Source organism: Gavia stellata, chromosome 8 (genome assembly GCF_030936135.1).
Source record: "Gavia stellata isolate bGavSte3 chromosome 8, bGavSte3.hap2, whole genome shotgun sequence".
Taxonomy (NCBI): Eukaryota; Metazoa; Chordata; class Aves; order Gaviiformes; family Gaviidae; genus Gavia; species Gavia stellata.
The window spans coordinates 33,100,550-33,124,546 of record NC_082601.1 but is presented as its reverse complement, the minus strand read 5'-3'; the positions used below and the strand labels follow the sequence as shown (position 1 = coordinate 33,124,546).

General features: G+C 37.4%; 2 protein-coding genes across 2 annotated transcripts in view; both read right to left on the bottom strand.

The window, feature by feature from the left end:
* DNAH7 (dynein axonemal heavy chain 7) overlaps positions 1-1,443 on the bottom strand; it is a 118,545-nt gene extending 117,102 nt beyond the window's left edge. The window contains 1 exon segment of the mRNA XM_059820665.1: positions 1,429-1,443. Coding sequence (XP_059676648.1) covers positions 1,429-1,443 — 15 coding nt within the window.
* Positions 1,444-10,941: 9,498 nt separating this feature from the next.
* Positions 10,942-23,720, bottom strand: STK17B (serine/threonine kinase 17b). The gene is made up of 7 exons (XM_059820540.1): positions 23,593-23,720; positions 19,564-19,776; positions 16,188-16,332; positions 15,817-15,943; positions 14,855-14,903; positions 13,298-13,477; positions 10,942-11,241 (listed from the first exon to the last, which is right to left on the bottom strand). The coding sequence occupies exons 1-7, from the start codon at positions 23,712-23,714 to the stop codon at positions 10,959-10,961; spliced, it is 1,119 nt and encodes a 372-aa protein (XP_059676523.1). The 5' UTR covers positions 23,715-23,720; the 3' UTR covers positions 10,942-10,958.
* Positions 23,721-23,997: the final 277 nt, after the last annotated feature.

Here is a 23,997-nt window from a genome sequence, read left to right as displayed (position 1 = left end):
TACAACATTACACAGTTTTGTTTAGATTGTCTTTTGTTGAAAAACATAGAATTCAGCACCACAACTTATACCTCTGAACTGCTGGTACTGATAAACTCAGCACTGAAATTAGTTCTACTGAAGACAGTGCCAATATTTTAAAATATTATACCGCAAACTTACTCCTGGCAATAAGATCTATTAAAAAGAGAGTCCTGGACAGCGAGGACTATCGCAGATAGTTATGAGCAGCCAACTCACACCCTCTAATATGCCCCTCAAGAATAAACACAATCGAAGAACAATTGGTGATCTTTTCATTCACTGAAGGACGTTACTGAATGATTTCACTTAAAATATCTCACACATCTCATTAGAGGAAAACAAATCTGAACGAGGACATCAAAACCAAAAGAGACTAAAAGAACAGGATTGACTTACTAACAGGAGAACACCACAATTGAAGAGGGCAGACTCTTCCTTATAATTACATTAACCAACTACAACCCAATCAAGCCACCAGAGAAATAATACAAATTAGTATTGGTTAATGCTCAGTGATTTAAAACCACATTCACAGCTAAAAGCTTCTATTAGCATTTGTCCTCAGCATTTAAGCTTCCTGCAATTCTGGAAATAAGCTAAATTAATCAAAATGTCTTCATGCTTTATGTTTGAAAAACAACAACAAAAAAATAACAACAAACAAACATGGGGAGAGGACTTATGACATAACATTCTGTACCAAGCTAAAGACTGAAATTCATTTCTGTGGTTTATAATGGGATACCTTTAGAAGAGAGCTACTCTCTCCGAAAGCACTACAGGCAAGCAGCCCAAACCAAAAACATCTGTTTAAATTTGCACTGCTAAAGTAATTAAAGGAAATCTGGGCAGCTGCAAGAAGGACTACGTTGCTTCTAAAAACCTGATTTAAGGAGTTCACAGCACAGACACCACGGTTTAATTTTTCAGTCACAACCAGCCTGCACCTAATGGGACAGTGTGCTGAAGCCTTTCTCTACAAACACGGCTGCCCCACCAGGTCTCCTCTTACAGAGAGCAAGCATTTAACTAAGCGTCAGGGATAAAAAGCGTAACTTCAGAAGCTTAATTCAAGCTTGTTATTTAAGGTTTAAAAGAAAAACAACACTTTTCAGATGAGAGCAAGCCCCCCTCCGCTAGCCAGGTGCACCCGAACATTCTGCTCTCCGCCCCGAGAACAGCCAGCGCTGCCCGCGCACTTCTCCTCAGCCCGCCCGCTGCTCCCCCGCACCCAGTCCTGCCCCACAGCCCCCGACAAGGCGAGGGCCGCCACGGAACCCCCAGCCCCCGCCTGCCAGAGCCGAGGCAGATGCCGTCGGCTCCGGGCTGAAGGAGGCAGGGCGGCCGGGCAGAGCTCGGCCCCGGGGCTGCCGGCTCCCGCTGTGCCCCCTCAGCCCCCGGTACCTGCTCGGTGCCCATAACTGCGCGGGCGAGGCGGCGCCGCTGTGTTGGGACGCCGCCGTCACCTAGCAGCGCCGAGCGCGACCGTTGGCCGCGGCCGCGCGCACAGCGAACCCCAACGGCCAGGCGCGAGCGGCGCGTAGGGCGGCTCGGCCGGGGGAGAGCGCGGGCAGCGCCCGCCGCACGCTGCTGGCCTTCCACAGCAAAACATAGTCTAGCTAATTAGGGCTGCGTCGTTATTCTTCCGACTTGTAACGCGTTATCCAAGCAGCAGAAAACCTGCCGTCTTGCGGAAGCCTAACCCAGAACCTGCGGCAGGGGAGGAGCAGGGAGAAACGTCCAGAACTTGAAGCCAAGGAAGAGCCTGCCGTCTGCCATCGAGTCAGCGGACAAAGCCTCGGCTGCGCTCGGCCCAGTACCCTGAAGTTTCAGCAAGGCTACCTGCTCGGGTGTTGCTGATTGAAGACCTGCAATTTACTCACTGATAAACAACAGAGAATGGATTACACCTGTGAGGGTTGTCCTTAAGCTATTGCAATATCTCTGCAGCTACCGCAAGCCGAATTTTCGCTTTGCTGTGATTTCACCGAGATTGTCTTGCAGCAGAAAATGCTCGATACCCTTCTGAGGCCTGCCAATTTCAGGAAAACGAGGATCGTTAAAATTGCTTTGAGTAGCATGTACTGTGCACTGCTGTTTGGGCAGGCATTCCTTCTTACTTTCTAAATTAACTGAGGTCTATCAATAAGTGAATGCAGCTGCTTGTCTTTAGGCAAAGCAGCAAGACATGTGTGCTCCAACTAAAGGTGCAAAAGAACTCCGCTGTGCTTGCAAAATCATTCCTAATAAGCTCTAACGGCTGAACTGGGGTGTCTAAACCACAACAGCAACCAAAGATTTTTCAGGTGCTACATCATGCATCAGCCCATCTTGTGCACAATAGACATAGTATTTAAACAACCCGCCACCCCCACCCCCAAGTCAGTAAATTAAAGAATACAAGAAAATAAAAAACTCGTTCCATTTCATTGGTAGTCAATGGGTGTTCCCTGCATTATGAATCTGACACATTGACCAATCTAAATAAAATACTGGTATGGTTGGTATGACTTCTAACACTTTGCTGTGACCAGGTTTGGATTTCAATGGGATCTGAAACAGCTGTTGCCATGTTAGGTAGTCTGTAAATTTTAAATGCGAGGTTTTGTTATGTTTTCACAGTAGCAACACATAAAAGGTAGCACTACAGTTTATAGTGGAGTTAGCCTGCTGGAAAATCCCTATAAATGAGCTCTGATTCAGGCCTGTAGCCAACCTTGTGAACTGTACATCAAGCATTATAAGAGTCTATATATACAGTTTTAAATATAAAAGCCCCTTTGTTAAAATACCACGGGCAAAGAACCAGTAGGGTATTTTTGCTTTGGCCAGCTGTAGAAAATTCAACATCACTTGGAATTCCCAGTGTATTTTCTAAAACAGTACCAAAGCCTGGTTTTGATTTTGAAAAGAGAAATACCCTCATACTCAACATATCTTAGGGAGATTCAAACAAGCTGTACGCGGTACTGGCAATAATATGTAACAGTCTAGCTGGAAAACACGCAAAGGGAAATACTTGCTATTTCTCTTTAATATTGAGTCATTCAGCTGTTAGAAACTGTATCTACAGAAGGCTATAGCATGTTCAGCGCACATCGCCAAGCGCTGTTGGGTGTTGTGATGACTTTTGCTAGAAAGTGACATTTTGTTTTTTCATTATCTGATCAGGGATCTGGACATAGCATACCTGCTTGTACTCTTCAAAGGAGGAAAGACACAGTTAGGTTGCTAATACTAGGAACATTATAGAGAAAATCAATTCTTGTGTATATAGTATTATCAGAAGAACTTTCTTCTTACAGAGAACTAAGAACTTCTATGTTGCTGTTTATTCTATGTTGCTGTTTATCCTTTTTCCCTTTTCCCCCACATTTCATTCTTCTCCTGCAGTGACCAGTTAAACACAATTTATTTACATAAACACAATACCAGCTGATTTTAATCAGCTTTTCCAAGGCCACAGGAGGACACAGCAGAAAAAATGGTTTACAACTCAGTTTTTTGCTTTCTTGTGTTTGGTTAACATATCGCTTTCATCTGAAATCCCATAGTCATACCTAACAAAACAATCTAAATCTGACTTCGGAGGTAAAAATAAGATTAAAAGAATAAAATGGCGAAAGGATGAAGAGAAGAAGGGAGTACACACAAATATAAAGTGAGTACTCCTCAGCATCTGCTTTAGAACTGTACTAAAAACATTTAAAAAAAATGGAGCAGACTATTAAAAAAAAAAATCCATCACTACCAGCCAAAGTCAACAGAACGTAGGCATACAGTATCATACAGTTCATATATTGTTATGTAATAAGAAGTTTAGCAAAGATTGGCGTATCAGTGCAACAAAAAAAGGATCAGTGACGCATTAAAATTAAATACAGGAAGGAGAAAAGGCCATAGGTAACATTTTTATCACTAAGTCTTCGTTTTCTGAAAGATTCAATGGGGTTTTTATTCCACCTTGATGCCTTAGTTAAATTCTGGAGTGCCAGTAATCAAAAATACATTTCCTTCTCTCTTCAAACAGAGGCAAAAGTATTAAACAGCAGATAATGTGGTTTACTCTGTGGAAGTAACAAAACTTAAGCCAAAATACTATGTACCATGACCAGATACTTTGGTTTTAATGTGAAAAAAGTGATCCTTTAATTTTTAACCAAAGTACTTACTGGTGTGCTTCATATGTTTTGATCAGAGCAAATAAATAATGTCTGAAAGTACAACAAATGTAGTAACTCCCGTGGGTACAAAAATCAAAATTCTCAGATTTGGATATTGCTTTAAAAATAATTTCAGGAAGGGGCTTTTATTTCCCCAGAGATTTCAGATGACAGAGTGAAAAATATTAACTAGCATGAAAATGGAACAAGATGTTTGAATGCAATGAAATCACAGCTTCTTAAATGCTTACAACTCATCCCTCAAAGTTGTATTCGTAAATCACTCCAGCAGTTACGGCAATCTCAACTGAACACTAAGAGTACATACTGAAACTTATTCCCACATAATACCTTTTCTTGTACTCCACTGTGCCTAAAATCTCTTTTGTCTTTATTTTTTTTATTAAAAACATATGCGTATATATATTTTTAAGTTCTCTCACATTTACCCTTCACAGACTCAGTATAGTTGTATATAAAACAAGTGATCGATCTTACATTGTTAAGACCTTTAATGAAGCAAGCAAAGCTTTCTTATAGAGGCTTCTAATACTGGGGAAATTGGTAGCGATTGATAATTGATCATGATTTCTGTAAAGTTTTAGTCATCAAAATTTAAGTTTAATGGTTTTTAATCAAGAGTTGGTACTTAAACTCTATTATGTTCATAGGCAGGACTTGAATTTTGAACAGCACTTAAAATGCAATTAGACAACGATAATTATTTCAAAAAGATAATGAATTTAACACTTCAACTCACCATGAATGGTGAGACATTACACTTTAGGCAAGCTTTCAGTGGGGGAAAAAAGCATATATTTTTCAATTCAGAAATTTTTTTAAAGACAAAACCAGGTCTATATGTTTTTCTTGTATACCTTATTTTTGCCATACGTAGACTGACATATGGAAGCACAAATATAAGTAGTGGTTTTGTAAGTAAGAAGTAATTCCTATGAAATACTAGAAAATTTCCCCCATTTGAAATTTTTTTTTTTTTCTTAAACTTTTTGATCTTTATTAAGTTGGGTCTTGTTATACAGATCTCTTGAGTATGGAATAATTAATACAGAAAAATCAAATTGAAGACAGGACTAAAACAGTATTTTTTTCCCTAAAAGAAGAGTGATAGTTATTTACGTAGTTTGTAAAATCATTCTCAGAAACATGCTGTGCTATAAGAAGCATGTGTTTAGACAGATGAGTCTTCTGCTCTGATCACAATGGAACTACTGACCATCAAGGAAAGATCGCTTTGCAAGTTGTTTTAGAACAGCCCCCATAGTAAGAGCACAGATGTACAACACAATCCTACAGCTACCAGAACACAGAAAAGATTTCTAAAGACAGTAAAGAGATCTGGGTTCATCTGTTGAACAAGTTATAGGACAGAACTTGTATGCCTATTTCTTCTTTACAGCCACTCCGAAAGAACACTGGAATGAGCTTGAGCACCTATGAGAGTGCCAGTTTAAAAAAGAAAAAGGAGTCTCTCTTTACTATCAAGAATATCATAACACTAAAGGAAATACGGATACTGTGTGGTTGGTGTAGGTATGCTGACTTACTGACTCTGGATGCAAATGTGTGTCACAGGAAGCCTCTCTTCACGCTCTTCTCAAAGGTGAAGTCTTCATTTCACTGCAAGGCAACAGTTTTGTCACAGTTGTTACTGGGTCAAAAGTCACCCTTTATCTTCCTGTTTTGTTGTAAAGCTACAAAAACTAGCACTGTCACATGAAATGACTGATTCTTTGAATTCTTTATGTAATAGTCTAGCCCTTATGTATTAGGGCTAACGCTACACAGGCTAACCAGCTAAGAATTTTTTTGACATAATTCATGTACGTGCTTTTAATTAAGAAATTTCCTTATACTCTCATGCATTGGTAGGTGACTCGGCAATCCAGCTTTGTAATGTTACCGTTAATTTGGTAGACTTTCTACACACTGACTCATTCTGTATCTTGCTTACTTCTCCAATGCAGAGTGGGCCAAGCAAGTCTGTCAGATGCCAGGTTCTTAAGGCACAGGATGAAACAAACACACATCAACTGCATGCTTTTATCTTGCCCCAGTTTTACAGTATATTTTTCCAAGCATAACTTACCTTACATGGCAAGAGTACAAGCACAACTCTCCTGGTAAGGTGGTCAGCTATTATCTAAACGATGTATTTTTCTAACATGCCTCCTTCCTTAGAAGGCCTTTTGAGAAGACATATTTCAAGCTGTCTCAAAGTACTACTAGTGTTAAATAGAATAGTTTGTTTTCTAGATGTCTTAAAAAAGATTTTAAAAGAAAAAAAAAGGCAGCATTCCTGGTAAGAAACTTCAATGCAGGAAATTTAAATATTCAGATAATTTCTGAACTTAGTGCTGCAAGCAACACCAAACGAAGCACATCAATACACTATTTCTTTCACTAAAAAGAAAGCTCATTTGTGCATTTCTAACAATGAGAAAGCTTTCATTTCCTCAATGAAATGCGCCTTTGTAGGAAACACTGTCCAGGCCACAACGGGTTATCATCTCTTTTGAGTGCAATTCCTTTTCTAAAGAAAAATTGTTACTTTTTAAAAATTCAGTCATCTACTTGAAAAATGAAACAAATGTACAATTAGTGCTCTAGGAGGCTAGTATGTGTAAAAAACATTCTATTTAAGTTTCCTTACATGGTCATTCAGCAACTGCCATTAGAATTTAACATAAAAGGTTATCACATCAGTAAATACTGCAAGACATAACTAGACCATTACATATAGGAATATAAACTCTTTATGTATAAAAACGAAGCACATATAAAAGAGTTCCAGTAAGTTAGCTGGTATGTTCACAATTCATCAGGAGTAGTCAGCATGGATTCACCAAGGGGAAGTCATGCTTGAGCAACTTGATAAACTTCTGTGGTGAAATGACTGGCCGGTAGATGAGGGGAGAGCAGTGGACATTGCCTACGTAGACTTCAGGCAAACCCTTTGTCACCGTCTCCCACAAGGTCCTCATAGACAAGCTGTTGATGTATGGGCTGGATAAGCAGACAGTGAGGTAGACTGAATGGCCAGGCCCAGGGGGTGGTGATCAGTGGAACAAAGTCTAGTTAGAGGTCAGTAATAAGCAGCGTACCCCAGGGGTCAATACTGGGTCCAATCCTGTTTAACATCATTAATGATCTGGATGATGGGGCTCAGCAAGGCTGCAGATGATACAAAACTGGGCAGAGCGGCTGATACACCAGAGGGTCACACTGCCATCCATAGGGACCTTTGCAGGCTGGAGAAATGGGCTGACAGGAACCTCATGCATGAAGTTCAACAAGGAGAAACGCAAAGCTCTGCACCTGTGGAGGAACAGTCCCATACACTGATATATGCTGGGGCCTGGAAAACACCTTTGCAGAAAAGGAGCTGGGGTCCTGGTGAACATCAAGTTGAACACGAGCCAGCAGTGTGCCCTTGCCATAAAGGCGGCTAATGGTATCATGGGCTGCATTAGGCAAAGTATCACCAGCAGGCTGATGGAGGTGATCCTTCCCTTCTACTAAGCACAGAAGTACTGTGTCCCATTCCGTGCTTCTCCGTACATAAGAGACTTAGACATACCTGCGAGTCCAACAAAGGGCCACAAAGATGATGAATGGACTGGAGCACCTCCTCTGTGAGGAAAAGCTGAGGTAGCTGGGACTGTTCAGCCTAGAGAAGAAAAGGCTCAGGGGGGAATCTTATCAACATATATAAACATCTGAAGGGAGGGGGCAAAGAAGGTAGAGTCAGGCTCTTGTCAGTGCCACCCAGTGATAGGACAAGAGGAAATGGGCACAAACTGAAATGCAGGAGGTTCAGCCTGAACATAAGGAAGTACTTATTTTACTGTGAGGATGATTGAGCACTGGAAGAGGTTGCCTGGAGAGGTGGAGTCTCCTTCCTTGGAGATACCCAAAAGCCATCTGGACATGGTCCTGACCAACCAGGTCTAGGTAGCCCTGCCTGAGCAGTGGTGTTGGACAACATGACTTCCAGAGGTCCCTTCCAACCTCAACCATTCTCTGATTCTGTGAAGAAATGAAGACACAGAGGTTTTGAAAAAAGGCAAAGTTTATTTATTTAAATATAAAAAGGTCATGAACTGCATAGAAATATGACTTCAGTCATCTGAAAGTGTTACTCATCACTCATTTACACCTGGTAATTCCCAGTAATATGGCAGGAAGCAAGACGGGCTAACAGTTGTCTACAATGTATGTATTTACATTCAGTTGAAGTTATGCATGCACAGTAATATTTTTAAATAAATCAAACACACTGATCCAAACAAAATCTGATTCAAGGTATATTTTAAGTTTACATAAAGTACAAATAAAGTCTTCAAAACTTAAGTTCCTAGGATAAGGCCAATTTTCATTTATTTAAATTTAAAGATAAGTTAGCTCCGAAAGTAGTAAGAAATGTAAACATCAGATACCATGATAAAAATCTTAAGGAATAACAACTTTGTCATAAAGTGCTGGCATATGCTTTCAGCTTTATTTTCCAGATGTTAAAACCAGAATACTAATGTATGAAGACTTCCACAAGCTTCCCAGCTACAATTTCAGTTCAGTAATATTTTTGCAGAATTTTAAAATTTAACGATTTTATAAACATTCTTTTCTACCTTTATCCGTTACAGCTTTTTGACATTTTCTTCTTTATCTTAAGTGAATTTTAACTTCTGAATATGTATAAAATAGTTTGTATTTTTAAATTTATCCAGTTCAAATTAGACTCCATGCTGGTGGAAAAAACAAAAGGTTAGATAAGACTCCAACTGGGAAAAGCCAAGAACTTTGAAAAGTAAGGGTGTAAGGTACCTGAACACAATCCAACAACTGCCTCCAGCAAAGTCATTTTGTAATTATATATATTATCAGTATCACTGAAAAAAGCTACATGAAAATTATTACATAGAAGACACTCAGTGTGGTTCATTTACACCTAGGCATCTGAGCTTCATCCATGCTGAATATATATATCCGTTACTTCATTTCACATGAGATTAAGTCTCAGAAAACTTCTGACAAACATAAGCTGAAAGGTAGTCTTACATGCCTTACACCTCAGTCGACTTTTCACTTGTCAACATGAGTGTCACCCAAAATAAGACAACAGTCCTGAATTCCCCCATGCATTATGGTGATACCTTATATTGAAATCTATTTGTAAAAAAACCTGTTCCTTCCTTGTGCCAAGAAAGATAAAATACAACCTTTTACCACTATGTTCACCTCTCAATCATATTTTGTTCCAAAACCTCAATCTGCTTAACTATTGACAAGTCCACAGGCACGCTTGAAAAAGATTATCAGATTGTGGTATTTTATTATACAAAACAAACCAAATCAAAATCAAAGACGATTAAGTCTAAGCTCTGAGGATTGGAAAATCCCAGAAGTATTTTAAAGTGCCATTTACTTTCAAAATATTTATAGAAGTTTTAATACATTCCCTACACAAAAAGACTTCCAGCCTCAGTGTTACGATTAGGATTTTATCTTGTCAGTGTTAGTTTCAGGCTGTTAAGGCATGACTGGTATTTGCTCTAAGTCAAAACTTGACACAGGCATTATTTCCTCAGAGCCTAGAAACAGAAAATGGAAGGGATATAACTTAAAAAAATAACAAACCCACTATACAAACTAAATTTAAAGGCTTAGAACAATTATTAGGTAGTTTGTCTTTAAATACTAACACACTGCAGTCCATTTCTCAGAGCGGGCATGAAGCTAAGTTATTAATGGGTAACAATAATTGACAGAAAGATGCACTACACTTCTACATTAGAGGGGCATAATGAAAACCTTTTAATTGCAGCTTCACTGGCAAAAATGGTTATTTTCAGTTTATTCAGTTACTACTTTTAACTCTAAAAGAGGCTTTCTGTTTTGGGTTTTTTTTGTTTTGGGTTTTGTTGGATTTTTTTTTTTTTTTTTTTTTAAGATGAGGAATAGGTCAATACAGGTAGACAATACTATTTCAGAGGTTTTATGAAAGCAAACTAACAAGTGTATCAAATATTCACATCAGCATGGGACCCTTATCCTCTTCAAATATAACTTACTGATAAGAAGCAAAGGACCACTAGCACAAGGACTGACAATCTACCTGTTTTCTATTCAAGCAGTCCAGAGATCCAACACAGGAAAAACACTGAGTATGCATTATAATCCCCAAGTGGACCAGATCTATAAGACAGAAACATTTCCTTAACTACTAATGATCCTACAGAGAAAGCAGTATTCCAGATGGCTCCAACAGATGTATCATATTCCCAAAACATACCAACTTTAGCTTCCATTTAAAGCGATGAGAATGTTCACAAATAAGCCCAGTAAGACAGCTAGATTCAGCTTCCCTGCTAGATCAATTTCTTATTAGGGCTAGCCATAAAAGCATGCAAGTATTCAACCACTGTTTGGCAACACTTGAGTTTAAACAAACTCATTTTCAGGTTTTAGTTTGTTCCTCTGGCATCATTTTTGGACTAAAACTTGAAAAGTGCAAAAATATTTAATTATATCTTCTTAAAAAAATAATTCATTTTATTGGTGCAATAACCCCAATTTCTCAGGAGTTAAATCCATTGCCAGCAATGGATAGAAAAGGAAGCACCAGCATAAAAGAATCAAAGTGCATTTCCAGTATGCCAATGCTGCATAAATTGGCAAGCCACAATCTTATATTCACCACTGGAATAGATTATGCTAAATTAATTTTATAAAAGTCTATATTACACATTAACATATGAAGTCCGTCATGAAGTCTTGGGGATACTGCAATGAATCATCAAAACGGAAACGTTTGGAGACTGTACTGCTGTCCTCTGGAATGTTTTCTTTGTCTTCCTTGTTGCTACCTGTACCGTTACAACTGGATTTCATATTCCGCTCTTCTGAGCATTTTGTTGTATGTCCTGGCATCAGAGAAGAGCAACAAGTTTCTTCAGGGCTACACAAGAGTATGAACTCCCCTTGCTGCAACCACAAATGAGAAAGACAGGCCTCTGCTGTGGGTCTTTCCCTTTGAAAGAGAAAAAGGGTAAAGTTGCTTAAATTAATTTCAGAAATTCTAAAAATGTAATTAAAATAGCTGACACATGCTAAGAAATCTTAAGCAGAACTGACACTAAAGAGTTAATATTGCTGTTTTTCCCACCACTACCACTGCTGCTAAAAAACACATTAGACCCTATAATAGTTAAGTATTGGCAACATGTATCTAAATTATAGTTGACAGTTTCCCTGGCTGCCAAGAGTCAGAACTGGTAACCTTTTCATCAGAACAAGAAACATATATTGCTCAGACAGTATTCACAGTCCCTTCGAATATTTTCAACATTGTGTGTATATATATGCGCACGTGCTTACGCTTTTGAAGTCCTATATTTTATACAGACCATTGTAAATAAGGAGGCTAATGAATATTGAGTCATTAGGTTTTCAAGGAGGGCCAAATAACATGTCATCAACTTTATCTGACATTTTGCAGTGTTTTACTCTTGCAATTCGTCATGAACTAGTGTAAAAAATTCCAAAATGTAGTTACTACTAAGCAAAATACAGACTTACAAAACTGCTCCTTTGGATAACCTAGTATAGTGCCACTACAGTTTTCATCATGTTCTCCATTGTTAAGTTCCACAGAACTTGCTGGAAATGCAATAGAGCCCACTACTTGTCCTTAACTCTACCAGAACATGTGAATATTTTTTGGTCGGAGAACTCTAACTTTACAGAGTTGACTATCTGAGGACAGATCTTTCCTCTGAAGAATCAAGAGGGTATAGTCATCAAGAATTGGAATAGGAGGGGGAAAAAAAAAAAAAAAGGTTATTGAGGACATAATGAAGACTCTGAGATGCCCAGAAGCAAGAAAGCAAGTAGAGTAGTAACTGTGACAGAATGTCAAACATCCCACAGGTCCATGCTGACATTTATCAAAGCAGGCTCTTCATAATTGCTCCCCTCGTGATACTATGGGTTTTGTGAGTTACTCCAGATATTGACAAACCATCTGTATGAGATGCCAAAATAGAAAGGACTGTTCATCCTTGACCCTGTCCAGACATGAGTTTATATGGAGTCTTTATTTTGTCAAAGTAGGCACTTCATGGATATCATCTCCTATCGTCCCCTCCTAGCAAAGAACCTCTTTCACAACCAAACAACAGGGTCACTCCTGCTTGCTGCATGCTCTCTGAAAACAGGGACTGCTGTCTCGCCACAAATGACAATACGTAGCACTATAATTGATAATACCCAACCATGCCTAGTAGAACATGACTAACTGACTTTACTAATATTCCTGCATATATACCTTTTAGGGTGTTTATTTTTGGGGGTTTGTTTTTTTTCCCCCCCTGCATTCGCTGCTGCGATACTTAAAAAAATTTAACGCTATACAGCAAGTGCAGACAGAATTAATGTCTGTAATTCTCCCACTCCCAAATACTAACTCCTCAAAGTTCAGCTACTTTGAAAGGCCTTGATTAGAGTCTAAACTCCCAAAGAATGCAAAGTTATGGAAATGTGCATTACAAACAAAAAGAAGTTTGTACTTTTGATTGAGAACATCTTAAGAGACTGACCATGGCAAAACACTATGTATTTCCAAAGAATATATGCTCAGCCACGAGACTGCCAAGTTGTTATGTAAAATTATTATAGCAGAAAGATACATAAAAGTAAGGAAACAAGAAAGCACTGCATCAAAAAGATTGCATTTTGTTTCTCCAAATTGTGCAAAAAAAGGTTAAATTATAGACAAGAATGTGACCTTTCTAGAATATATTTAATCAGATTTATTAATAATCTGTCCTCTGAATAAAAATATAAAGAAACTTAAAATACAAAACTCAAAGCACAAGCCTGACTACAATAATAGTCAGACAGTGAACCAAAGATTCTTTTCATATATTATGGAAAAGCATAGATCTACACTTCTAAATATCTAGCTGATAATAGCAATGCATTGTGAAATGTCTGATTGATCAGATCAGTGGTATTAAGCTCCCAAATTAACATTCAGTTTTTCTAGGTGCTCCACAAACATAAAAGATAAGGAGTTTGTTACTTACTCTGGATTTTTTATGAGAAGTTTTTGAATGAAGTCTTTGGCAGGCTGTGAAACTGATGAAAATGTTTCTTCTGAATAATCCACGTTAACTTGAGATATATTAAGGTAAGTTTCTTGATTATCCGCTCCCACAAATGGAGATTCTTGTGTCAGCAGCATGTATGAAATTACACCTATGTTCCTAAGATAAGAACACAATGTATAATCCTACTAGGATAGCTAAACAATATACCCCCCATACTTATTGTGCTGCAGATCAAACTTCCTGATGCATGCCACACTCAAGGATTAGAAACATCATGTGACATCTCACTTTTATGTGATTCAAGCATGTATGCACACGCACACACAAGGAAAACTATGTATATATCTCAATGAAGGGATTTTCGGTAATTGCTTACTGCCAATATACCCTTTCTTCCCATTGAGATTGTTAGGAAAAGGAAATATATCACTTTTACATAGCCCATTCTTCAACATATGGTAATTCAGGATGACAGAATTGCAAAAAGATAGACTTTCTAATTTGCATGTGAATAAAAAACATCTTTCACTACAATTCCGGATGAAATATCAAAGGCAGACTTAGTCAACCTTTCTGTACAAGTGACATTTGTGTTATGATATCCTCTTGCTGAGATGTTTTTCCCTAAGAATACGCACGTGAGTACCACACATCATGTGATTTATTATAAGCCTTAGATAGTTTCTTGATGCATAATAAAAATGGTTTTGTGATCCGATAGATCAAACCTTCGTACTCACTACAGTGCAGAAACAGGCAGCTGCTGTGTTTGTCATTCTGAGTAGACTGCCAATAGTTTGTTTTTATGTCTTCCCACAAAAGCAGGCAAATAAGAGTGGTTAAAAAAAAAAATCCACGAACAGATTTAATTACTATTATGAGTTGAGAATTTCAAAGGAGCAATTAGATCATAGCAACTTCTAAAACTGAATTTTAATTACTTAGATGCTTAAGAACAGCATATTAATATTTTATGTTTTTAAGGAAACATCCCAAAGCTAGCCTTTATATTAACATAGCTGATGAAATTAATAGGCTACAAAGGCATACTTAAAAGTTGTGGATTAGTTTAAGATACATGTCTCATTTTCTATGACTCATTCTGCAGATATTGCTCTAAAGATAAAAAGTAGAAAGCTAATAAAATTATTTAATGATACAACAGTGGGGAGGGAAGAGTGTCCAAGAGTAGTTAATACCTGAAGCGTGTCATCCAAGAGTAGCTAATACCTAAAGTATGCTATCCAGTCATTGTTATTGTTCCCTTAGAACAAATACCTATACTCCACATGCTCAGAAGCCACCTGCATTCCCTACTAGGTGTGCAACAGACCCATATACAGTAATTCCTGTAAGCCCCAAATTATATCCTGAGGGCCCCTTCCCCTCCCAACTCTCCCTCTTTTGGTCAGCACACCAACAGAATGGTATCCTTGGAAGCCAGATAAAACTGCATCAGAGTCTGGATCTGGCCCCTAGATTGTTAAGTGGTCATGCCTACCTCAATAAAATGAGTCAATGTATACAACCTACCACATATCTGTAGCTGTGGTAATAGGATCATAGTTTAAGATTTCTGGAGCTAGAGAAAGAGATGGGGAGAAGAAAAACACTTTAATAGATATATTATTCAAGTGGCCTTGAATCATACAATAAATTTCTGGCAGTTTTTTGCGAACCATTATTACGGGACTAGCCATGCAATTTCAACAATCAAGTTTATTATTTTCAAGCCACAAGGGTGGGAAAAAGTTATTTCCATTTGATTAGACACACCAATGCTTAACTGGTCCACACTAAAATGGCACTATATGGCCTAAAGTCTACTCTGTCCAAGTTCCAAGATACTTTCTAATCAGATGCATGCACATAAAAGATTCTTCTAAGAGGTTTTCAAGTATATAGCTTTTTAAGGGGAATGGATAAAGCCTTTGGCATGTTAACACTGCAAAGCCAGATGACCAAGCCAATTTTAGGATCGGTGGCTGTTAGCGTATGCTAGATAACAAGTTATTCACTACAGATTGAAATGCTCTTAAAATTGAGTGTAGTCAGATCATTAAGGAAACCTGCCCCTCAGAGGGTTAAGTGTTAATGGCAATCTTTCCCTTTCTGAGGAATATTTCAATCTCATTAAATCATCATACTAAACAGCATTCCTAATTCAAAGAATATTTCTTTGTGCATGCTAATATTGTATTTCAACTCTAATCAGAAGAATTTAACAGCCAAAATTTCTTCTTGATTTAACAGTCTGCGTCACAGCAAATGGTACAGCATGAAATTAGAGGTGCACTTATTGATACCATTTCGGATTTTTTTGGTGCAAATATTTGCTGCCTACTCTAAAAAAAAAAAAGAACAGCTCAAAACATGTTGCCTTGGCCTGTCATTCTTCCTCCAGTAATGACTGATAAGTTGATAAGCACATTACTTGAACTGTTTCTGTTTTCTCAAAACCACACATCAGAAATTGTGAAGGAACTCCTCCATACCTAGATACTCTGTTGTTCCCATGATCTGCCGCAGCTCACTAGAATTCTCAAGCTTCCGAGACATACCAAAGTCTACAATTTTTACATCACCAAGAGGATTGACGCTGCTCAGCAAAATATTTTGAGGCTAGAATAGAAAAGATTTAATTCTCAATTAATAAAATACAAGCTGCAAAAAAACCCAATGCACTATATGACGTGTCAGTTTCTATTATGCAATAATTATTGCTAAATTTTATTTTTAAAAATTATTTAATCTCATACACTGCTTTTTCTCCTCATCTTTGTTATGTATTTAACAAATGACTTTATCTTCAGTTTAATATTATGATAATCAAAGTACTAAAATAAAAAGACTGCTGCAGCCTCACCTTTAAATCAAGATGAACAATATTGTTTTCATGCAAGTAGCGAAGTCCTTCAAGTATTTGTCTTATAAGTCTTACAATATCCCTTTCACCAATTCTGTCATCCAGATCTGGGACACACAAGTCAAATATTTCTCCTCCAGCAGCACTGCAACACATTCAAGAACACTTACATTTTATGTTTGAATTTTCAACCTTAAGTGAGGAAAAATTTTATATGTAGTACCTATTTAAATAATATATATTCATATTCTCAGAGAGGCTGGGAATATTGTTGTTATTATTTTTTTTTTTCCCCACACACACACTTATGCCAAGACACATCATATAAGCACTTAGAAAAGGAAGAAAAAGTCTGATGATGCTTTTTCTTTCCTCACAGCCACCAACTGCCTCTTTGTAGCCGAAAATCTCATAATGCTTTGGTACCCTCAAGCATGCTTTCCTGTAAGCGAGTGTGAAGATGCCTTCAGGAGATGAGTTCTATCATCATTCCTTAACAGAAGCAGCATTTCTCCTCAAGTCAAATCTAGAATTTCTTCCATTAGACCAGTTCCATAAATAATTCAAAGCAAGAAAACCCAGCAGTATTCCTATTCTCTGAATCGGGTGCAAAAATCATCATTTTTTACATGATGCGGCTGTGGTGTAAATGTAAGAACTACAATGTGATGAACAGCTAGAGTTGCTGAAGACTATTTCTGGAGTGGGAGGAAACTGCATACTTGCCATCCTAGGTCCTGCCATTCTGATGGAAGACTAAAAATCAGATGTTTCTCTGAGAGGTATCAGGAAGAAAATCTGCGATGTTGCTGCTGATTAAATATACAGTTGCCTAATCAGTTAGTGAGCAGTATCTTCCAGAACTCTAGTAGACACAGAATATTCAGAAATACAAGGACTCAGCTCTGCCACTTTGAAATCTACCATTTCCACACTAACAACAAAGATGAGATTGACAAGCTTCAAGTTTTCACACAGTGTCTCAAATATGTCTTCCTCAAAAAAGGCTGTTGTTTACTTACGGAAAACCCTACTATTGGTACAGCATAAAGGAAGCATGGAAATAACCATGTTGTATGTGGTTTATTAGTTACACTGCTACACTTTACCACAGTGTCAGCTGTTTCCTTTCATGCTGGGTTTGAAATCATTATTCAGCCTGTTCTAACTGCCTGAAGTGTCTCTCTCTTAAGGATAAAGGGCTACCTCAAAACTACAGATCAGTAAGCCTGAATTTCATCATTAGCAAAATAGTAGTCTATATAAAAAGTTAGATAACGGACAACATAGATGAACACTGTCACTAACCTGCTGGAGCTATCAGTGAAGTATCACTAATGCCTCCCCTAGTTGCCTTTACGACAAAACGTAGATGAGGGGAAGAGCAGTGGATATCATTTACTTTAACTTTAGCAAGGTTTTCAACACTGTCTCCCACAGTATCTTTGTATCCAAGTTACTACATTATGGTCTGGATGGGTGGACAACCAGATGAGTAAAGAGCTGACCAGCGCCACTGAAAAGGATTTGGGAGTCCTTGCAGAGAGCGAGCATCCATTTCTCTCCTTTATTTAGAAAATGTGCGCTTACACAAACTGAGTCTTACTACTACATCTTCCAAAGAACTCCACCAATGAAATCCAACAGCGAGGACCACATGCAGGAGGAAAAATACAGCTAAATGGGAAATGCTTATAAACTATTTTATGAGTAAGAGACTCATCTCTTGCAATTCTTTAAAGTACTGCTTCAGTCTTCTGATAATGAGAAACAAACAAAAAAAATAATCTGTGTATTCTGCTACAGAAGGACATAATTTAGAAGCGTAATCAGCCCTCCGCTTATCCCAACAGAACTAAGAACACTTGCTGCAAAACTTCTGAATGCTACTACAAAGTAGACCATTAACACCGATGTAGTATAAGGAAGTTGTTTCATTACAGAGCTTTAATAAGCAAGACAGAGTTGGCTGAGCTGAAACAGAAGCAGGAAAAATCTGTCTGGCTTTTACGTGAACTTGCGTTTGTTCTTGATAAGAAGTTCAAAACTTGCCATCTGGACTTTGTCTTTACATTATTTATTAGTTTAGCCTTCTCAGAACAACAAATAATATGTTAGGGATCATCTAGTTCCAGGAAAAAGAGCATTTTTTATCATCATCTAGCTACATTCCTTGGAAAATCTGAAGGAATTTATCATGGTGTGTGCAGACCACCATTAACAGCTCTTCAAATACTTTGTACATGAAACTTAAATCCTACCTAGCGAGACTTTCTGAATTAATTTCACAAACTGCATTTTTGTTCCTTACATTCCAAACAAACATTTACACATACAGCAAATATGACAGATAATTAAAATTAAACTTGCAAATTAAACTTGTTTTCAGAGCTTATGAGAAGCCACAAGGGCATCTAAAAAGATATGGGAATTTTTGAGGAAACAGCTCCAAAAGCCAGTTTCAAAACAACAAAATCACTAAATTTAGAAGCCCAGAACTCGCAAACGAATTGCAAGTTTTCATTCACCAAAGCATGTCAAGCAGTGACTGAAGTTCATAGAACACAGACATGCTCAGCTTCTCTGAAATCTGTGTGCTTGCTATCAGTGGCTACTTTTTTTTTTTGTATGATTTAAGATGCATTAAAGCACCATGCACTTTCTATGGGATTCAAGGATATTCTTTCCAGTCAGCTTGCGTTAAAGATTCTTTAAGGAAAACAAAAAATAAAAATTACACCCTAGAGTTTGTATTTAGGTTTTATATTAGGTTAGCCTGACCTGAAAACTGATCAGAGCTTTTTTTACAAAAATCCAACTAGCAGAAGAAATAATCTACTCAAATTAAACAGGCAAGTTTTAATCAAAATTACCCTCCTGAGATAGTATTCAAAGGCACAAAAAATAATCTCAATTTGAAATTGAGTGAAATTGTCTACAAAACTGAGTTATGCAGTGAGAAGAAAGAAGAATATCTTTTTCTTTTTGATAGCTTTTTGTCAAAAAAATCTTTCAGTCCATTTTTTTTTTTCAAATTTGAGTACAGAACTACTATATGTTTCCGTGTGTTTTGTTTTATGCCTTATTCCATATTGTTTGGCATAACTCATTAGCTGTGGATGTAAAAAAACCCCACATGTACAAAATCAAAGATTCAAATTAACAGCAGTTAATTCAAGTCTTGCATTTACATGAAAATAAATCATACCAAAAAAGTCCTTAGAAGCTTATAAAGTATATCATAATGAAATAGTAGCATAATGTATATAGTGTACTGTTGTAATTCTCCTGGGTGTTCAGGCAACTCATGCAAAAAACGAGTATATTGACAGATTTGTAACTACAAACATGGAACATCTGATGAAGACATACTTACTATTCCAACACTAAGATGATTTCATTTGCTGTTTCATAGACTTCATGGAGATTAACTATGCGAGGATTAGATTTCATTAATTCAAGCACAGCAATTTCATGAAGAATCTCTGCTTTGCAGTCTTGACCTCTTCTTCTTTTCTTTAAGAATTTAGCTGCATACTCTTGGCCTGTGGATTTAGCTATACATTTTCTAACTACAGCACATCTTCCTCTAAAAAATAAAAGGGAAAACATTAAGACCTAAGACATAAAAAGTATGTAAATTGCCATTAGAAATAAAAAGGCATGCAAATAACTGGAAACAAAAAAAAAAAATTATCAGGGGAATGCCCAGTTTGGCCTGTTCTTACACTATTCCCTGAACATTCACTTTCAGCCACTGTAGGAGAAAGGATACTAGCTAGATGAAGCTTTGGCGAGACCCAGTACAACTCCCTTTATACAGACTAGCTGAGTATTAAATCAGAGTATCAGGTTACATGGACGTTCTCACTGTAGGATCACAGAATCATAGAATAACTTGGGTAGGAAGGGACTTCTGGAGGTCTCTAGCAAAACCTCCTGCTTAAAGCAGGGCCAGCTATGAGATCCTACCAGGCTGCTCAGGTCTTTGATCAGGTTGGCAATATTATATTAAAAAAACTCAACCACATTATAGCACTTACAGGATACAGCAATAAACAAAGCAAATCCCTGTGAAATGCAGAGAACGAACACAGAAAATAAAGCATATTTTTATGCTGGGGGGGGGGGGGGCGGGGGGGAGGGAAGGTGTTCAGTGCAGAAAATTTTAGTGTCATAAAGAGAATTTCCCTCCAGAAATCCTGTAGTGCTGCTGAGAAAATGCCCAGGTACCTGCAAAATGATTAAAAACCTCTTAACAGAAAGACACCCACTACTTAGCATTCTCTTTCTCAACTACAGTTAGACAGAAGTGTGCTGCTTTATTTCCTAGCCAACTGTTTAGGTATGGAAACAAAAATGTATTTTGGCAAAGAAATGTTTTTAAAAGAAAACCACATACTGTAGTTAAAACACCAAGCTGACCTTTTAAAAAATTAGGGGAAAAATGCAGTTTTTTAAGCCAAGTTATAAACTCCTGAAAAAACAAAGTTTTATAACCACAAGTTTTGCGTTCCCAGACATGCCTAGTTGCATACTTGCAAAATGTTTTCAAATGAAAACAAGAAACGTTATTTAAAAAAAAACAACTTGAAGGGCTAAAATAAATTCTGTGAGGTTTTAAAACCAGTTATAGAACTATGTACAAAGAACAAGATCTACACTTATGTCTTCAAAATCCAATGCCCTTCCATGCACGTTTTTTGTTACCACAGCACAGTAAGAACAAACTTGATAGAGAAGCTCAGTGCGAGCTGACCTGCACTTTTTCAATTAAATTAGCTTCTTTAGTAGAAAAGCCTATGTTGCCCTGAAGTCTTCACCTTTCTTCTGGTACAAAAAACCCAATGCCTAAAAGGAACATCTCTTTTAAAAAAAAAAAAAAAAAAGAAGAAGAAAAAAAGGCATGTCTGAGGCTTTTTGAAAAAATCTAGACCAGTATTTAATCAAAAAAAGGTATAAGCATCTCATGAAAAATCAGATTTCCATTTGAAAATAACCATATGTTAAATAGTTTGTACAAATCTGACTAAATTATTAAACATGTGAAGTTGACCTTTAATCATACTGCTATCACTTATTTAGAAATAAATTCAACAAAACTACTTCTCTGTCATCATTTACTTCAACATCGATTAATTGCAGGATTTCTTTATCCTTTTTTTTAAAGTACTGCATTTAAAAAGGTAAGAGTAGAAAACTCAGAAGTTAAATTAAGAGGTGAAAGTTATTTACAGTCTAATACATGCACACTCTTCATTTTAGCAACTATTTGTAAGCCTGAAATGGCCAAGTCCTTTCCCAATTGTTAAACCAAATTGCAGAGCATTTGAAGTTATTGAGCTGAATTTCGTAATATACCAAAGCTTAAGATACTCCCCCACAGCCTGCATTCTCGTTTTAACATCACATCACTGTGTCAACCACAAAAGTTTCTCTAAAATTAAAAAAGGGGAACTGGTTGAGTTTCATGAGAACAGCAAGATCTTCCCTGATAGTTTTTGCACATCTTCCTTCTAGTTGCTGAGGGTATAATGGCTTTGAGGGTCAGCAGTATCTCCAGATATATGACGTAAGAATTTCCACTTGTTTATACTGTATTGGTAGTGTGCCAATTAAGACAAAATTATTAGGACACAAAATTGTTTTAGAGCAGTGGAATCTCCCCAGAAATACAAAAAAGTCAAATCTGAAGTATTGCACTGAAGCAAGCAAAGTGGTTCCTGCTCCTTGTTGCCTGCAAAGCAACTGCTTAACCATCATACTTTACAGCCCCGTTTTACGGGATAAAAACCGATTTCAAGTAGTTTTCATATCCCAAGTTATAAACCACAGAAATTCAACTACTTCAAAAGAAGCCAAGCCATCCACACACTGGGGACAAAACTACTTAATCCACTAAACAGAACCTGCCTGTTTAGTGAGTCAGTGTCTTAAATACCAAAGGACCTAAAAGATAAGGGTGTGGGAGGAAGAAATGGGTCTTGGGAAGCTCAAGCACAGAAGAACAAAAGAGCCATTTACTAAGTAACCTGAAGAGGAAGAAGAAAATGGCAAGTGAAAAGTAAAGGATATTAAATCTTCTAGAGAAGCGACGAAGAAAGGTGGATTTTTCATCACTTACGAAGTGTTGTAAACACTTAAAACATTTAAAAAATGCATACACACACTGTTAGGCCAAGAAAAGTAAAAAATATGTTTGGAAAACATACTACCCGGCTTCTATTTCTTTGCATTTTGACACTTACTTTGGTATGCCTGGTTTTGTATGTATAGAAAGTATTAAAGACTGTATTTCAGAATCGACGCAAATCTATACTTTTGTTTGCTTTAGACATCATCTCACAGGTATGTATAATCTGAAAATCCAGCTTTTTAAGAATACTGGAGTTATAGAGGATGGTGCATATAAACTGCTTCTGTAGAGCCTAGAATTCAAAACTAGAGCTGACAAACGGGTAAGAAAAGAAGAAAGTTATGGGCTGCAAGGTGCACTTTTTATAGAAGTGTACCAGATTAAGCACACGCAAGGAAGAAAAACCAACCCCAAAAGAACAATGAAGGCTAAAGAGCTTACAAAATCACATGTAGAAGAGCATATTTGCTGACAAAACAAGTTACAGGTGCAAAGGGTCACTATGTAGCACAGCAAGGCACAACAACTGTAAAACTGACCCATGCCACTTCTATTCAAGGAGCTTGGAAACATGACCATGGCATTATGTTTGCATGGCTTTACACCCAATTCCCTGAATATTTTCAAGGTATGCATTAACCCAGTGATTTCAAAAAAGGATTAACTCAGATGTCTGAAACAGTATCATAAATACCAAGGGTTTTTTTTTTTCTTTTGTTTTATTTCCTATTTTACTGTTGCAAACACGAACAAAGGAAGTGAGCTGCAAAACTACTCTGAAACAGCAGGTTGTTAGAAACTTAGACTAACTGCTTGAGGGTGGGAGGGGGAGAGAAAAAGATCTTTGTTTTCTGGACTTCAAAAAACTCAACCAAACAACCGGAACAACCAACTCAAAATCCCCATTCTTTGTCTTGCAGTATTACCCTATGTCATCTCTTCTTTAGTTTATGTACCTGGAATGCGATGTGTGACTAGACAGGGGAAATGGAAGAAAAGGAACATAATCCCAGATCTACATGCCTATGAAAACAGGCTAAATCTCTCTGACATGGAAAAGGCTGGCAACTTCTGCCTCACTGTACCTTTTCCTGGTCACTAGAGAACCCGTTGGATACTGCAAAGAAGGGAGTGGGGAAGCGGAGAGGCATACTTCATTCCCCATCTACTACCATAAAAGTTTGCCAGAAAAGGTCTATCATTGCATAAAGAAATCTGTTGCAGCAAAAATTCCTCTTACTAAAATAAAACAAACAGAAATAACCTTACCTTCCTAGCTCTTTCGATTCAAGCATATAAAAACTGTGGAAATTGTCTGTCTTGATTTGTGTCTGCAGAGATGTGGCTAACAAGCCAGAAAGGCTTTTATTCTCCAACTTTCTCCTCGACATAGTCAGGAACACGTCTCTCTCTGCTACCAGTCACCTGTTAAAGCAGAATAATTAAGAGTTTTGGAAATCCTATAATTACAGTGCAGGAAAGTATACAAATATTAGAGTTTAGGTCTATCACACTAGAATAGCATTGTTTGTTCAGTAGTGACCTGAAAACAACACATTTAAGCACTGTAAAAATAAAACCTGAAAGGAATACTAATCAAGACATGCTAAGAAAATTAATTGAAATACTTTTTTTTTTTTTTTAATAATTTTAACATTTGAGATAAGGGTCTTT

What these genes read in the sequence shown, in the direction of transcription:
- STK17B (XM_059820540.1), bottom strand. Translation starts at nt 23,714, where the DNA reads ATGTCGAGGAGAAAGTTGGAGAATAAAAGCCTTTCTGGCTTGTTAGCC. An exon ending in GAATCGAAAGAGCTAGGAAG is followed by an intron (nt 19,777 to 23,592) that starts GTAAGGTTATTT and finishes TTTATTTTTTAG; the next exon opens with AGGAAGATGTGCTGTAGTTA. An exon ending in TTGTTCATCTTGATTTAAAG is followed by an intron (nt 15,944 to 16,187) that starts GTGAGGCTGCAG and finishes TTTCTATTCTAG; the next exon opens with CCTCAAAATATTTTGCTGAG.